This window comes from Antechinus flavipes, chromosome 1, assembly GCF_016432865.1.
Source record: "Antechinus flavipes isolate AdamAnt ecotype Samford, QLD, Australia chromosome 1, AdamAnt_v2, whole genome shotgun sequence".
In the NCBI taxonomy this organism is placed as follows: domain Eukaryota; kingdom Metazoa; phylum Chordata; class Mammalia; order Dasyuromorphia; family Dasyuridae; genus Antechinus; species Antechinus flavipes.
In genome coordinates this window covers 113,711,905-113,728,006 of record NC_067398.1, presented here as the reverse complement: position 1 = coordinate 113,728,006, position 16,102 = coordinate 113,711,905, and the positions used below count along the sequence as shown (strand labels likewise).

The 16,102-nt window shown below is 40.6% G+C and overlaps 1 protein-coding gene across 1 annotated transcript in view; it reads right to left on the bottom strand.

Annotated features, from left to right (window-relative positions):
* HS3ST4 (heparan sulfate-glucosamine 3-sulfotransferase 4) overlaps window positions 1–14,457 on the bottom strand; it is a 445,963-nt gene extending 431,506 nt beyond the window's left edge. The window contains exon 1 of the mRNA XM_051988217.1: window positions 13,640–14,457. Coding sequence (XP_051844177.1) covers window positions 13,640–14,376 — 737 coding nt within the window. The 5' untranslated portion in view covers window positions 14,377–14,457. The remainder of the gene's footprint in view (window positions 1–13,639) is intronic.
* Window positions 14,458–16,102: the final 1,645 nt, after the last annotated feature.

Genomic DNA, 16,102 nt, shown 5'->3' with positions numbered 1-16,102 from the left:
GGCAGGCCATGTGTGGACAGGAGGAAACAAAAGATTTTGTCAAAGATACTGAATTTTTTTCACTAAATTATATGGTAATAAATCTGGAATATCTCTTGAAGCTTTAAAAAGATAGTCTTAAATCAACAAAATTTAAAAAGCATTAAGTACTGGGATAGACAGCTGTAGAGGGCCAGTATTGAACAAGTCCATGTACAGGAAAAGTCCAGTCCAAGTATTCCTGTACATGGATTTATTTAATACTGGCTCTCTTCCAACAGCCATTCTCAGAATCAAGAAAACTTGGGTTTTAGTTCAAGTTCTGACACATATTGCCTGTGTGACCCTGGGCAAGTCATTTAACCTTTCAATGAACATCCCAGGCCACAACCTAAGAGTATAAGTTACAGAAGAGATACTTTCATTGAAAAAAATGTATTTCAGACATGTGGGGAGAGTTTCTATAAAAGCAGAGAGGAGGGGGATAAAACTTAAGTCCAGAAACTATTGGTAATCTAGTTTGGCTAGAATATACAAAGTGTGAAAGGGAGCTATCTGGAATATCTGGAGAGAAAAATAAAAAAGAGAAGGCACTGACTAGGGAGTACTTTGTCTTAGAGGAAAGAGGAAGTGGTCTAATCCCCCACTTCTTAAACTGTGATTCAGAACCTCATTTGGAGTCTGATAACTGAATGTGAGGGTCAAGAAAATCTTATTTATTGTCAGTAAATATTTGATTTGTCTATCTATTTTACATACCAATATGTCCAGAGTTATGCAAAAATTTCTCAGGTAAAAAAGGGTGATAAGTGGAAAAAGTTTAAGAAGCCTGATCTACCCTGTGACTTAAGAAGATTAAGTTAGTAGCCTATGTGACATATGACAGAGAGAAGAACTTGAAAGTGGGGTGGGGGGGGAACCAATTAAGAGGTAATCATTCAGGCAAGAGCTGACAATTCTATTTTCAATGAATTAAAATAGGAGCTACATGAATAGAAAGGAAAGAATAAATATGCAAACTTTCATGCCCAGTAGAATAATCAAAATTTGGCAACTGATTGGACATGGAGAAAGACAGACGTCAAAGATGACTCCAAAGTTGTGAACCTTGGGATAACTGGGAGCATCATATCTTTAGTGCTAAAGGGAACCTAAGAAATAATCTAGTGTATCTCCCTCATTTTATAAATTAGGAAACAGAGCTCTATTGGTATCCTCAATAGAAATAGGGAAATTGATGAATTTGGGAGTGGAGAGAGTAAATTCCATTTTGAATGTACAGAGTCTGAGTTGATAAGGGACATCCATTTGGAACTAGCTGACACTGTAGAAACTAATTTCAGAACAGAGATTAGAACTAGATAAATAGGTTTGGAAATCATTTGTTTAGAAATAATATGATGATACTTGGATCCATGGGAACTGATAAACCAAACAAGGGAGAGAGTATAGAGACAGAAACTAAAAGATACTAGAAAAGAGACTTGGAAGATATTCATACTTAGTAGATAGAAAAGAAAGCAAAAGAGACTAAAAGGTTGTACAAATAGAAATCCAAGAGAAATCAATGTCATAAAAGGAAAGAGAGGACAATGGAGGAAGGAGTGGTTGATGATGTCAAAACTTGCAGAGGTCAAGTCACATGATGACTCTAAATCAATCAACAAGTATTTAGTAAGCAGTATGTGCCAAACTCTGAAGAACAGTCCACTAAAATTAGCAATTAAGATACCATCAGCAATCTCTGAGATGGGAGTTATCAGTACTGCTGGAGTCAGAATAGAGTGTGAAGGACTAAGAAGTGAAAGAGATGTAAGGAAGTTGAGGTGCTGAGTATAATGACATATTTAAGAATATGGACAATGGTTTAAGGAGATGGCAGGGTCAAGGAGAGAGAACTTTTTTGTTCTTTTTTAGTTTTTTTTTTTTTAATGGATGGAGAAAATGTAGAAATAAATGTTGAAAATGATCTTTAAATGTAATTGGAAAAAATAAAATGCCATAAAATGAAGGGGAAAGGATGGAGGAAATAACATTCGTAAATGTTTTTAGATGTCAGGGAATAAGCCCGTGGATATAGAAACATTAGATAGAAAATAATGGAGAACAAGAAAAAAGGCTAAGGCACAAATAAAGGAGTAAGTCTTAACAAGAAAGGTCACTTCTTCCTCAGAAGCTGAAGCAAAGGAAGAAAATGGTAACAGCATGGCATACTGGCAAAACCACTGGACTTGGAGTCAGAAGAAACTGGGTTTGAATCCTGCCCCAGACCTTTAACTGTGTACTTGAGTAGGTTGCCTAATCTTTGCCTCGGTTTCCTCATCTGTCAAATATGGATAATAATATGACATAACAATATAATAATCCTCTCAGGCGTGTTGTGAGGAAGGACTCCTCTGAAGGAAAGAGGAGATATTAGATTGCCCACCCTACTGAAGGTCTACAAAGCCATTATGATAACCTTAGTGTTGTATGTCTGCAAAACCTGAACAGTATACCAGGCCACGCCAGAAAACTGAATTGCTTCCATTTGAATCATTTAAAGAAAATCCTAAAGATCACCTGGTAAGGTAAGGTACCAGATGATGAGATCCTCCTCTTGAGCTCAATTGCCAAGCACTCAAATTCTTGTGCGGAGAATACATCTCCAATGGACAAATATGTTTGCCTAAAAGATTAATTTATATGGGGCAGCTAGGTGGTGCAGTGGACAGAGCACCAGCCCTGAAGTCAGGAGGACCTGAGTTCAAATCTGGTCTCAGACACTTAGCACTTCCTATGGGTAAGTCACTTAACCCCAAATGCCTCAGGAAAAAAAAAAAAAAAGACCAATTATATGGAGAAGTCAAGGCAAGTGTTCACAAAGTGGTCAGTCACAAGGATACAAGGAGATTTTCAAGGTCTCACTAAAGAATCCTGGAATGATTGTGAGACATAGAAAACAGTGACAAAGGGCCATCCAGCATGATGTAACTACATCAAAGAAGGAGCTGTGCTCTATGAGAGAAGCAGAATTGCAGGAGCTCCAAAAAATAAAAAAAATTAAAAAGAGATATGCACATTTGGAGACATCTCCACTCCAAATGTTCACATGAACTATTTGTGCTGGGCCTGTGGTAGATTCAAGTTTACACTGTTCTGACTGACCACAGTCAGACACACTATACCTTGACTCCAACATAATGATGTCATTTTGTTTTTCTTGGAGAGAAAAGGACAACAATCAATCAACAGATGAAACAGAGAGCTGGACAGGAGACAAGAAGATCTGAGTTCAAATTCCACCTCTCACACATTCTATCTGTGTTATTTCAACTTTAGTAGGTAATTTAACATCTTAGAGTTCCTAAGCAACTATCTTAACACTATAAATTCAAAAACAGATGCAGATTTGACATGTTAAGGGAAGTTCCTTATCAGAGACTCTTACACTGATGAAATCACTAGTTTACACACACACACACACACACACACACACACACACACACACACACACACAACTATATGTAGGCATGTGTGAAAACAAATATGCATGTGTATATGTGTGTATATATAAAATATACATATAAGATATACATATAAAATATAAATATAAGAGAATCTGTTATTTACATGTCACAAGAAAAGAAACACAGGATACCAAAACAACTAACGTTCCATAGAGGAAAAATAAATTTGGCAGTTTGAAATTACAATCATGTTGAATTTTATAAACATCCTGGGAGTTTCTTACTCAGTAAGTAACTGTTCTTTAAGTCACTATTGCTGAATTTTTTCCCCTTTGCCTTTAGGATAATGCTCATTAAAGTGAAATTGATTTGGAAGAATTCAATACTGTGGGCAAACATGGTGGTCTGTGCTTACATGGAGACAGTAATGAAGACCATGGCTATTTCTAAAACTTACTGATTGAATAATGTTCTAAAGAGGGAATGGAGATGTTTTAGATGTGAAGGGGGAGAGGAAACAGAATTCACAGTGGATGGTCTTTTTTTTTTTTTGGCAAGAAAGTGGGAAGTAAAATCTGTGAGGAAGGAAAAGGTAAAAGATAAGATTTAGAACAGCTACCGCGAAAAAGGAACTAGTGAATCAGGATAAAACAAAAGAGGTAAAATAAAAGTAAGGGTCCATTTGAGATTATATAGTATAAATTGGTAGTGGACTAAGTCGGTATAATTGTGTAACTTTCTCCAATAGTGTTTAGCAGTAGAAGAGTAGAAACAGAGAAATAAATGAAAAGCAACAATTCTAAGGGTTGGAGTTTGACAAATCATGAGCAGGAATAGAACAAAGGAAAGGGGATTCAAGAGAGAGGGTTGTATATAGGTAAACTGATCAATCAGTTTAACTTAATCAGAGTCAAGACAAAAAAAGTAAACAAAGCAATATTGATATAATAGAAGAAAAAGAAAAAGTAGAAGAACTGAAGGTAATGGTGAAACAAAGAATGAACTTAGAAATAGGACAGGGGAAGAGATAGAGGGATAGGAGTTTCAGGGGAATTTTAGAAATTGAGATCACAATAACAAAGTGGTAGCAGCTCTTTTTATGGTGGCAAAGAAATGGAAATTGAAGGGATGCCCATCAATTGAGGAATAACTAAGAAAGTTGTGCTATATGATTGTGATGGAATACCATTATGTTATAAGAAATGATGAATGAGATGGCTTCCAAAACACTGAGGAGACTCATATGAACTGATGCAAAGAGAAATGAGAAGAACCAGGACATTGTATACGGCAAAAGCAATATTGCAACAATGACTTCTGCAAAAGACTTAACTACTTTGATCAATACAACAATTTAGGACAATTCCAATACATTTTCAATGAAAAATGCTTTCACTTCTGGAGACAGAACTGATCAAAACTGACTGCAGAATTTCTAAGCTATTAAGAGCAACACTAGCCCAGGATCTAGATACTTAAATTACTTTCACACATACTATCCATTTGAGATGTTACTCAGAGAAAGGTAAGAATATAGATAATTATATAAGTAAATAAGATATCTTAGAGAACAAACAAGAAATTTGTAAGAGCAAATAAGAAATCTGTGAGACAGCTTTGTGACTAGCTTGTGATTTTTCTATTTCTCTCTTATTTTTTGAATATTTTTCCAAATTACATGAAATAGCAATTTTTAATATTCTTTTTTGAGTTCCAAATTCTCTCCCTCCTTTCTTCCCATTACCTCTCTCTCAGATAGTAAGCAATTTGATATAGGATATACAAGTATAATCATGAAAAACATTTCCACATTAGTCATGTTGTGAAAAAAACAGACCAAAAAAACCCCAAAAAAACTACACACTTACATTTAATGTAGAGTAAAAACAAATTCAGTATCAGTAACTAGTAGCCACTTAATAGGAAATTACTTATTAAGTATCAGCATTATGAAAAGTAAATGAATTTTTTTATCAAAATATATTTTGGTGCCAATATTAGTGAATTCTAAAATGGATGGATAGATGGATGGATAGACAGTTGGCTTTCTTTAATGTATCTGTTCCTATGTACATTTCAGAATCCCAATAAAGAGTTATAGAACCACAGATGTCAGAGACAGAAAAGGCTATGACTTTGTTTCCCACTGTGGTTTTGACACATGGTGTTTTGACAAAAGAAATTAAATGGGAATTTAGGGGGAGTTTAGTAGAAGCTGTAGACAACATGTGAAGGTCAGCAGACAACACAGAAAAAATTGAGAAACTCAGAAATATACGAAGTATATGTACTGTATTGCTTAATATCTACATATTTTATATTTTAATGCTATAGTAATTCAGACTTTTTCTCTGGTACAAAGGACCAAAAAAATCTTACACAGATTTTCTAGATCACAGGGGTGCTATATCCCCAACCCCCATAATGTGAAAAGGATAACTATATACAAAATAGTTCAGTTCAAAGTAGTTTGGGGTGGAGGGCACTAGCAATTGGAGGAATAAGGAAAGATGATACTGGAGGTTTCATAGGACTAAAGTGAAAAGGAAAAGCATTTTGTACAAATGGGACAATGTAAAGACGTGGAGACAAGACTTGAAGGGTCATGTGTGAGGAACAAAGATCAGTCTGCCTAGCCAGTTCACAGAGTAAAGCAAGGGAATAATATCCATTGAGGCTGGGACAATAGACTGGGGCCTGGTTAAATGCAATTTAAAAAAATAAACCAAGAAGTTTACAGATTAGAGGCAATAAAAAGGCATTGATGATGGTTGACCAAAATCATCATATAAAGTACAGATCGGCTGGGATGGTGAGGGCTTGACCCTTGGAAATTTCACTACAAAGATTTAGTCACCAAGAAATCTGAAGACTTGCCCAGCTATTATTTCAAAGGATATGGCTTTTCTTTACCTTCCAAGATCTCTAGACAATCTTGTTATGCCACAGAAACCTAAGAATTAAGTCAAAATCTGCCAAAGAAGGGGTTGAATAAATCCAAAGGCTATATTATCTATTAGACAAGAGTGAAGTCTTGTAAACTTTCTAAAATATAACCCAAAGAATCATTTTATTCATTTAAATTCTTTCTCCTCCTTTAAATACACAGTTCATTTGAGAAAAAATAGCTCTACCACCATGATATGTAGGTGATAAGAAAATACTGTTTTATACAACTAGATCACAAGATATGAAACTTTAAGTGTTTCCATGAACATTATCACAGTCTCAGAAATGAGACCATTTCAGTAGAAAAACTAGAGGATAAACATGTCTTTGGAATTCTAAATGCATCTGAGCCAGACTAGTAACGCCTCTGATGATCAAGAAAATGCAAGAGATTGAGCCTAAACCTCCCCACGGCTCTCCTAAAACAATCCATCTGTTTGGATTTACCTGGAGAAACCTAAATCTTTCCCAAGACCTGCTAATGTTACAAGAGAGCAAATTTTGAAATCCAGTTCTGGTTTTTCTCTAGAGAGCTATTTTAAAACTGCTTCAGGTTTTGAAATCACCCATTCAAACATATTCTTGAAATACAGGACTGTCTTAAAATGAGAAACATATTGTAACTTTCTCTTCAATGGTTTTTAGTGCTGATGTAACTATTTTAGAAACCTATACTTCTTCTACTGGAAGTTGTCACAGAATTATAGTTATTTTGGAGATCTTACATGTTATTCAGATCCAACAAACCTATGTTAAAGAAGGGAGTGACTTGCCCAAGATCATTCAAGCTAGCTACAGGCAGAGCTAGGGTAAAATCCACATGCCCTGACATGCAATCCAGTGCACCTTCCACCACCACAAGACAATATTCTATAAAATAAGTTATTTTGGTGGTAACGATGACTACTTGTGATTAATGAGTTCAGTAAGAAATTTCTCACATGCATTACTTCAAATGAAAAATGGCTTCTTTTTGTTTTTCTGCTGCCATGTTGCTCCTAATGACATCAAGGTTTTTTTTTTAGTTGCAACAATATTTGAGGAATATCTCTTCATTCTACTATTATTCACAAAATCCCCATGAAAATGTAAGAAAACATATTAGAACAGTGAAATAAAAATAACATAAACTACAACTTTGATAAGGGGAGAGACATCATTCTGTAATGATTTTAAAGTGTTTAAACAGGGATCTGTCCTCAGTCCTGTGCTATTCAGATTTTTACCAATGACTTCAATGTTTATCAGATTTGTGGATGACAAAATGGTGGAATGGCTATCTAATGCATCACATAGAATTGGGGTCCAAAAAAAAAAAGATCTAAACCATTTAGAATGATGATTTACATCTAATAGGAAGAAATTCATATTATGATAGATTGGAGCAAGAAAGGTCCTCATAGGTCACGGGGTTCAAGCCTCTCACTTAACTACTATATTTTCAGCATATTTGACATTGCTGTCCCTTATCACATTGCATATGGAATACTGCATATTGTTCTCAGTGATATATTTTACAAACGAAATCAACTGGTTGGAATTCATATAGAACACTTTGTTCCAAGCACTGCTGTCAAACCACATCTCTCTCATTCTATACTTGTGAAGTTGTTGTTTCTTAAACACTGATAAAGATTTTTATATTTAACCTTACTAAGAAACAGCATGACATAGTTGATATGGAACTGAACTTATAATCAGAAAAACCTGGATTCAAGTTTTGCCAGACACTTACTAGCTACAGGGTTCTGACAAATCACTTAACCTCTCTATACCTCAGTTTCCTTACCTGTAAAATGAAGGGGTTTGACTAGATGATCTCTATGATTCTAAGATCATAAAATTGAGAGTTAGGGCCATAAAAATCATCTTTCATTTTAGAAATAAGAAACCTGATACCTTGATCCTAAAAATTTTAGGAGAATTTCTGCCTATCAGGAACAGAAGGGACTTTAAGGATCATCTAATCCAACCTTCTCAATATACATATATATTCATCAGTCCCAAAGTCCATTAGAATTGGGGTTACATACAAAAGGGGAGAAATGTTTTGTTCAAGGTTAATAGTAGAGCTAGGTTGGTCAATTGGTATTCCCAAGTTTTTTACACCAAAACATGCTGCTTCTCTATGCATATAGAATGGGGGACCTCTGGTGGCCATATCCTTGAGACATGGAGGTACTATAGGAGAATTCTAATCTTTCGATCACATCACAGTACTAACTGTCACACTCCTGCCTTTGTACTCAAAGACCTTGTACAAGAAAGCTTCATGCCTGCCTTTGTTTCTCAAAAACAGAGATTCTTCTTAGGAGCAGTAAGAGCAGAAGAAAAACCTTGTGAAACACATAAGAACTCCTGGGAAAAAAATCCCATGAAACCACTGCTATAAGATCAGAAAAAAAAAAAAATCACATTTCTACAGGACTTTAATACTATTAAAAGGCTTTCTTCATAATGCTGTGAGAAGCATCATTGTCACCATTTTACAGATGAGAAGACTGAAGCCCAGAGAGCTCACAATTCTCAAGCAGTTTAAGGTTTTCCCCAAGTGCAAGTAATTTTGTCCCCATTTTACAGATGAGGGAACTGAGGGCCAGAGAGGCAAGATGATTTGCTTCTAGCCACAGAGCTAGTACTAAAGAGATATGATTCAAATCCAGGATTTCTTTCCATCAGACTACACTGGCTAGATTAATCAATGACAGAATCAAAATCAAAACCTCTAAAACTCCATGCTTTTATGATAATACAATTGATTTGAATGTTTATGAAGCCATATTTCTCAGTCAGTTGGATTTAGGCATGAGTTACAGATGGTGAAAATACTTAGAGTGACTTTTTGGTTTGTCAAACCCTAGAACTTAGGTCGTCTGACCCCTTTCTGAACCATCTATAAGTATTTCCTTTCATTCAGTAACTGAGTAAAAATCAAAGAAAAGCAGAGCAGTTATGGTATAGTTTGGGGAAAGGAGCAACAGAATACCCTTATTCATAAGTTATTGCTTCTTCATTGTTTATTTGTGCCTCCATCTGTTCCCAGAACCAAAAAGAAAGTCCATGTTCCAAGCTCTAGAAGTCAGAAGCAACAGGTTTGTGTTGAAAGATTTAGGTTTTATCCTTTGTGTTTGTTTTATTGTTTAAACACATCTTTATGAAATATCCTTGGGCTGTGGCAATCTATGAAAAATAATTCAATTGGATCATAGCTCTGGTACTCTAAGGCAGAAATGTCAAATTCACAGCCACTACAGCAAATAACCCAAAAAACCTCCCACATACAGAGTGAATCAGATTAAAATTTGGGAATATTTAACAAAATAAAATAAAAAATACAACATAGATAATGTTAATTTGTGATTTTCCAAGTCAGTATGTGGCTTGACAAGAACCATTTCTATTTGAGTTTGATACCAGTGCTGTGAGAGCCCTCTAAGGATTTCCAATCCAAACCCTTCTTTTGACATATGAGTACACTGAAACCCAGAAAGATCCCATGCCCACGATCACAGAGGAAGCATTAGAGATTGTTTTTGAACTCTGGGCACTTCTCTGTTGGTCTTAGATTGTTACATAATTCAGTAGTCTACCATCCCCTCATACAATACCAAAGTAACAGAGGCTAATGGGAAAAATGACCCTAGAACAATTCTATTAACTAGCTAAGGAAGCTTGAGAAAGACATTTGCCCTCAATGGGCTTCAGTTTTCTCCTCTATAAAATGAAAGGATTAGACTAAAAATGTCACTTCCCATATTAGCATTACAGAGCAGAGTTACTAAGGTCCTTCCCTTTCAAGCTCCATGATTTTCAAAGAATGCATGAAATTAACAGCATAATCGAAAACAAAAAGAGCGAGTGATTCTGAGAATAAAAATAGTAGGACCTTTCAGCTGGGTTTAAAGGGGAAAAAAATACCCAGAGATCAACCATTAACGTGTCCCTACTTCCCTTTTCTGAAATAAAAAAATAAAAAAAAACAAGAAACACTCCACAGAATTAACAAGTGATAGAAGCAAAACATAAAAACAGAAAGGAGGTTGGGGGAACTCAACCTATAATTAGATGTCTCTCTAATTAGGTAAATGGTGCTGTAAGATTCCAAAAAAGATAAGAGGTGCAAGCAAAGAAACCATTACATTTGCTATAAATACCACAATCTAATAGATTAGTGAACCAGACTGGAAATCATAAGCCACAATTTCTATTCCTGGTTCCCCTGAAGATTTCTTTTTCTCTCTGGGCCTCAGTTTCTTTGTCTGCCAAGATAAGAATGATGCTCCTCTGCTTCCTTTCCTATTATTATCCACTATCCAGAAATGGAGGAAGAATAGGGGGAAGAGTTAATGAGGGATTGACCACAGGTTTCTGTATAGAGATGCCAGATTTGGAAATCCCTCTCTGAAAAGGCTTAACACCATCAACTCCCATGCCAAAAATGTTCCAACTAAATGGGGAAAGGAAAAACTCTTCAGAAGAATTGTAGAATCAAAACAGGCTAGCAGAGGAAAAGCATATAGTCCCGTCTTCCCTTAGGAGGCTGTGTAGTAAATAAGCCTATATTAGATTTAAAGGAGTCCCAGTTTCAGAGCTGTCATTTACCAAAATTTATCATTCATCTTCAGGTCTACATGAAAGACATACTAGACATCAGGGATATAATATAAGATGGTCAAAAAAGATTTATGCCGGTCTTGCTCTGTTGGTGCAATATCACTGTTGCCCCCCAACAATACTAAGGAAAAGCTAAGTATCAAAACAATTTTAAAAATCCCAACAGTAGAATCTGAATAGCTACCATTTCCTGAAAACCTGAAATAACAACTCACCCTTTTCCCTATGTTCTGGGCATTGGAAAAAGTAGAAAAATCTTATCACATGTCACAACCCATCTTGAACAATTCCCCAAACTAAAAGTCTTTCTTCATACTTCTAAATTTGTTCTCAGACCAATACATTCTCTGCTGAAACTTTAAGCAGGCATAACAATATACTCAATCTCCCTTTCCTGGTATTTGCACAGTAATTTATACATGAAAAAATTTGGCCTTTGTTTTGCCTTCCCCCCAATTGGTTATTTGCCACTTGGCTAAAGTTCCCTAGGGTAACCATAAAATACTTCTTAGTCCAGAACTTCTTTCTCTATATTTCCCTCTCTCCCTCCCTCCCTTCCTCCCTTCTCCCCTCTCTCTCTTCTTCCCTCTCTCCCTCTCTCTTCTTCTCTTCCTCTTTCTTTTCACTCCCTCTCTCTCTCTATGTGTGTATATGTATATGTGTATGTGTGTGTATGTCTATATATATGTACACATACATAGACATACATACATACATATGTACACCCAGTTTCTAAAATACTAAAGGCCCCCATTCAAAGAAGCTTTCTTTTAAACTGCAGCTGGGGGAGAAGAAAAAAGCAAAGAAAGGCAACCAACCCCTCACACATCAGAAGAATGAAACAATATCAAAAAGAAACCAGCCATCTCCAGAACCAACTTGTAGTTCATTCAAACACCCCCAAATTCTAGGGGTCAGCCATAGTGGCACTTAATTTCTTGGCTGGCTGATATCTGGCTAATCTTCTTAATGCCTTTTTAATGACCATCACATTCTGGAAGCCTTGGCTTCTGAATATAGTAAATATTGTTCCCCCCTCCCCAGTTAAATTAGACGTTTGCTGTTTTATGTTTTGATAGGAAGGGGATGTTTGAAGCCTCCTAAAATATTCCAATTAGTTATTTCTGTTGAAACTGACAAGACATTAACAGACACATTTGCTGTTTCAGTTTAATGTACCAGAATGTTTGCATATCAATGTACCCCTCACAAGTTCTTAGAACGTGCAGCATATTTTCAAAAGTGGAATAAATTGATCACAATTCAGACACATTTGTCATACACTTCAAAAGTTTGGTTGTATCTTTAAAAAAAAATGCCACAATCCCTAATTTAAGCTGGGGTAAGTGCCTGGGATGAATGCTTGTTAGAACACCAAAGTCACCTGTCAAGAAATAAATGCTCCTTATTCACTTACTGCTTCTTTAAAAAGATAGCATCCCTTTAGCTGACAAGCCTGTGTTTGTATCTGACAATTGTAATTAATTATAGAAATGTAACAGAATTGGAGCCAGCCATTCAGATCTCCTGTTTACAGGGTGAAAGGAGAGGAACAAAGAAAAAGGCTATTTTCCTCTCTGGTTTCTGTAACAGATGATGTTCTTTTGAATGGAATCAGCAGTAATAAAAAAGGGGGTGTTTATTTTACCTGAACTTAACTTTCTCATCATCTCTTATCTATCTCTATCATTGGCTGATACCAACAGAAAGTAATTTATATGAAGTCTCATATAACAGGGGCTTCCATCTGTGGGAAAGGAGCCCATAAAAGGGCACAGGTGCACAACACAAAAGCTCATAGGTAACATATGCCATTCAGAAATTGGTGCACCCTAACGCAAAAAATAAATACATCGTTTGTTCTGCACAAGAGGACAAGAGGGAATGGCCCTAGGGGCTGAACAACAGAAAGCCAGAACTATACAGTATTCTCAGTAGCATCTTTTCTATTTCCAATCGATCTATAAAAACCTTGAGTTGTGCCTTTCCTTAACTCGGGTGCTTGCGTGTCTGGGGAGAATTTCGAAAGATCCCAATGAATCTGGAAGCCTTTCTGCGTTTCCAGTCTTTTAAGCTCTATTCCACAATAAGGCTTTATCATTAAACACTGAAAAGAGAAAGCAAGGAAAAGCCAAGGGCAAGGGGGCCTTGATTTTAGAGACACCTGCTGTCCTCAGAGACGCTAGGAACAGCGCCCGAAACTCTTGGTTCCGGGAGGAGGGGGTGGGGGTGGGGGGGCGCAATAAAATCCCAGCACTAGCCAAGCTGGCAACTACAACCCTCGGGCTTTGCCCGAGCTATTCACAGCCCTGACCCTCGCAGAATTAAAGCCGAGATGCGAGTGGAGGGAGCCTTCCTCACTTCGCAGCAAAATCAAAGGATCCTTAATTTTCCAGAGATGGGATTATCCAGTGCCACTTCCTAGGGCAACCCAGTGAGATTGAATCTGCTCCTTAACAGAGGTTAAGGAAGCACATTTCTTGAACTCCTGGAAAAGGGGTGAGTCCTTAAGTTGATGACTGTTCTTTAGACAGAGAAGGGGCTGTTTCCTCTCCCTACATTATCCCCATCACCTTGTCAGCGGGCTTCCTTTGCTTCTACAGTCCCGCCCCGTCTCACCCAGTCCTTAACAGTACCCCTACCCCTACCTGTACCACTCCAGCCCTTTCTCGTAGTTCCTGTCGAAGAAGTGCGGCTCCACGCCCACTGCCCGCACGTCTGGGTGCACTCGGATCGCCTCCAGCAGAGCCCGGGTCCCTCCTTTCTTCACCCCGATGATCAGCGCCTGCGGTAGCTTCTTCTCTCCATAGTCCGGGGTAGTGGTGCCAGGGCCAGGGGCCCCCTTTTCCCCTCCTCCACTGGTACTATTACCTCCCCTCCGGCCGGTCAGTTCCTCGTCCGTGGTGCTGGACTCATGAGGATCCCTCTCGAAGAGCCCGCTCTGCACCGTGATCATCTCGGTGGGGGCTAAGGGGGTCCGAATCCAAGTGTCCCGGTTGGCTGCCCCCTCTCCGCCACTGCTGCCCAGTCCCCAGTGGTCTCCGGGGGCCTGAGGGGAGTCCGGTGGCTCCCTCCGGCTTGCGTTAGCCAGCGCTCCCAGGGACGGCAGCGGCGGCGGAGGGCGCGAGGGGCCGAGCTGGACACGGGGAGGCAGGAGGGAGGGCAGTAGCGGCGGACTGGGAGGGGGACCGCCCGAGGGCTCCCCGGCGCCGGGCGGCTCCTGCAGCGCCAGCGGGAACTGCAGAGAACTGTAGCAGCTCATGAGGCTGTAGCACAGGTAGGTGACGGACAGAGACAGGGTGCACATGAAGAGCAGCTTGCGCGCCGGGGGCCCCTTAGAGGAGGCAGTGGGCGGCGGCGGCGGCGGCGCGGGCCACTGGGCCATCGCGGTTCCCCGCTCGCGGCAGTGGCGGCGGTGGTAGCAGCAACGGCGGCGGCAGCAGCAGCCCCCGGCGCTGCCCGGACATGATTTCAGCCGCCGCCCCCGCCACCGCCGCCGAGCCGCCCGGGTTGCATGGAGAGACGCCGATGCGCCCCCGGCCCCGGCTGCTCCTCCAGCCGCCGCCGCTGTCCCGCTGCACTTGGGGGGAGCCCCGCCGCATGGCCCTCCCGACGCTGCCCCCGGAGCCCGGCTGTTGGCCCCGGGCTTCCCCCACCACCCCCCCTCAGCCGCTGAGAAGGGGACTGAGGGGGGCGCACGAAACTCCCTGCGCTGCCGGCGGCACCTGCTCCAGCCTCCGTCTCCAGCTCCGTGTTCTCCGCCTCCTCCTTAGTCGCTGCCGCCGCCGCCGCCGCTGCCTCTTCAGCAGCCACTGCCTCTGCTGCCGTCGCCTCACACTGTTGCAGCCCCGAGTTCCTTCCCCGCTGCTAACTTTCTGCCGGGAGAAGAGAGGGGAGGGGAGGGGAAGAGGAGGGCAGGGCGCGCGCCCGCCCGCCACTGAGAGGCTTGGGGGGCGGATCACGCGCACCCCCGGGAAGGAGGGGAGGAAAACGGAATAAGCGCCGGGAATTGGGCAAGGAGGGATGCACCGGGTGGGGAGGGGGCGTGCCTTGAGCGCCCTCACCTGAGGCAGCTCTAGGGTCTCTCTTCCCCGCCCTATTTTTCGCCAATCTGGATGCCAGTAGCTCTCGGTCCTTCCGTAGCTATGTCTCCAGGTCTCCAGGGCGCACAGGGGGATCGCGCGGGGCCCCGGTCCGTGCCACGAGGGCCAGGAAGCTTAGCGTGAGCGCGTCAGGCATTCGGTCTCTTCTCGCCAGGGGGCTCCGTGGCTTGGGCTCTCCCCCCCATTCCTCCTGGACCGCACCCCTAAGGGATTTCTCTACATTCCGTTGACATGTGTTTCCCTGCCTATTTTCCCCCCTGCTTCCTTTTTCTCTTCTGTTTTTAAACTAGCCTTCCTTTGCACTCATTGCTCTCTTCTACTCACTCCACCCCCAACCTTGAAGGATGAAGACTTTACTGAGTCCTCCGCAGATGACCCCTGGTCCAGGGCTGTGCAATTTTGCTGGGTCCAGTACTCTCGTGGAAGAGGGAACGTACAGGTTATTCACCTTCCGAAGAATACCTAGACTAGCTACAGGTGGTTATGTTTTCCTTCCCCATTACTAGGAATATAAAGGAAGCTGAACCTGTTGTGAAGCAGCTTATTAATTGGCTTTTAGATACATTGTAGGTTGGATCACGTCCCTAGAAAACACAAGGATGAGCATTAAAAGACCAATTACAATCTAGTTAGCCTCTATCCAATACTCTCGGACTTGAGACAACGTGCACTAGGACAGCGACCTTTACTGGGAGAGAAAGAATCCTGAGAATGGAGGAGAATCGGCTAGAAACAAGAACAATTCTCTTTTCTCCCATCCTTCTGAGGAACTAGGAAGCGATAGAGGGAGGTGCAGAGTAATGGTGCAAACCTCATAGTAGGGTCTTCTTCCCGGGATAAGAGCTCCCTGTGGTAGCTTTTTGGAAAGCTACTGGTAGCCATGATCTGCCCACCAGTCTGGCTCTCCAGGGGAGAGTGACCTCCTTCAGAGCCCCTTTCAAAAGCCAGCTGAGCCTGGGTACTTCGTGGGGCTGCCTTTTGCCTAGCATGGTAATGCAGCTGGCATCT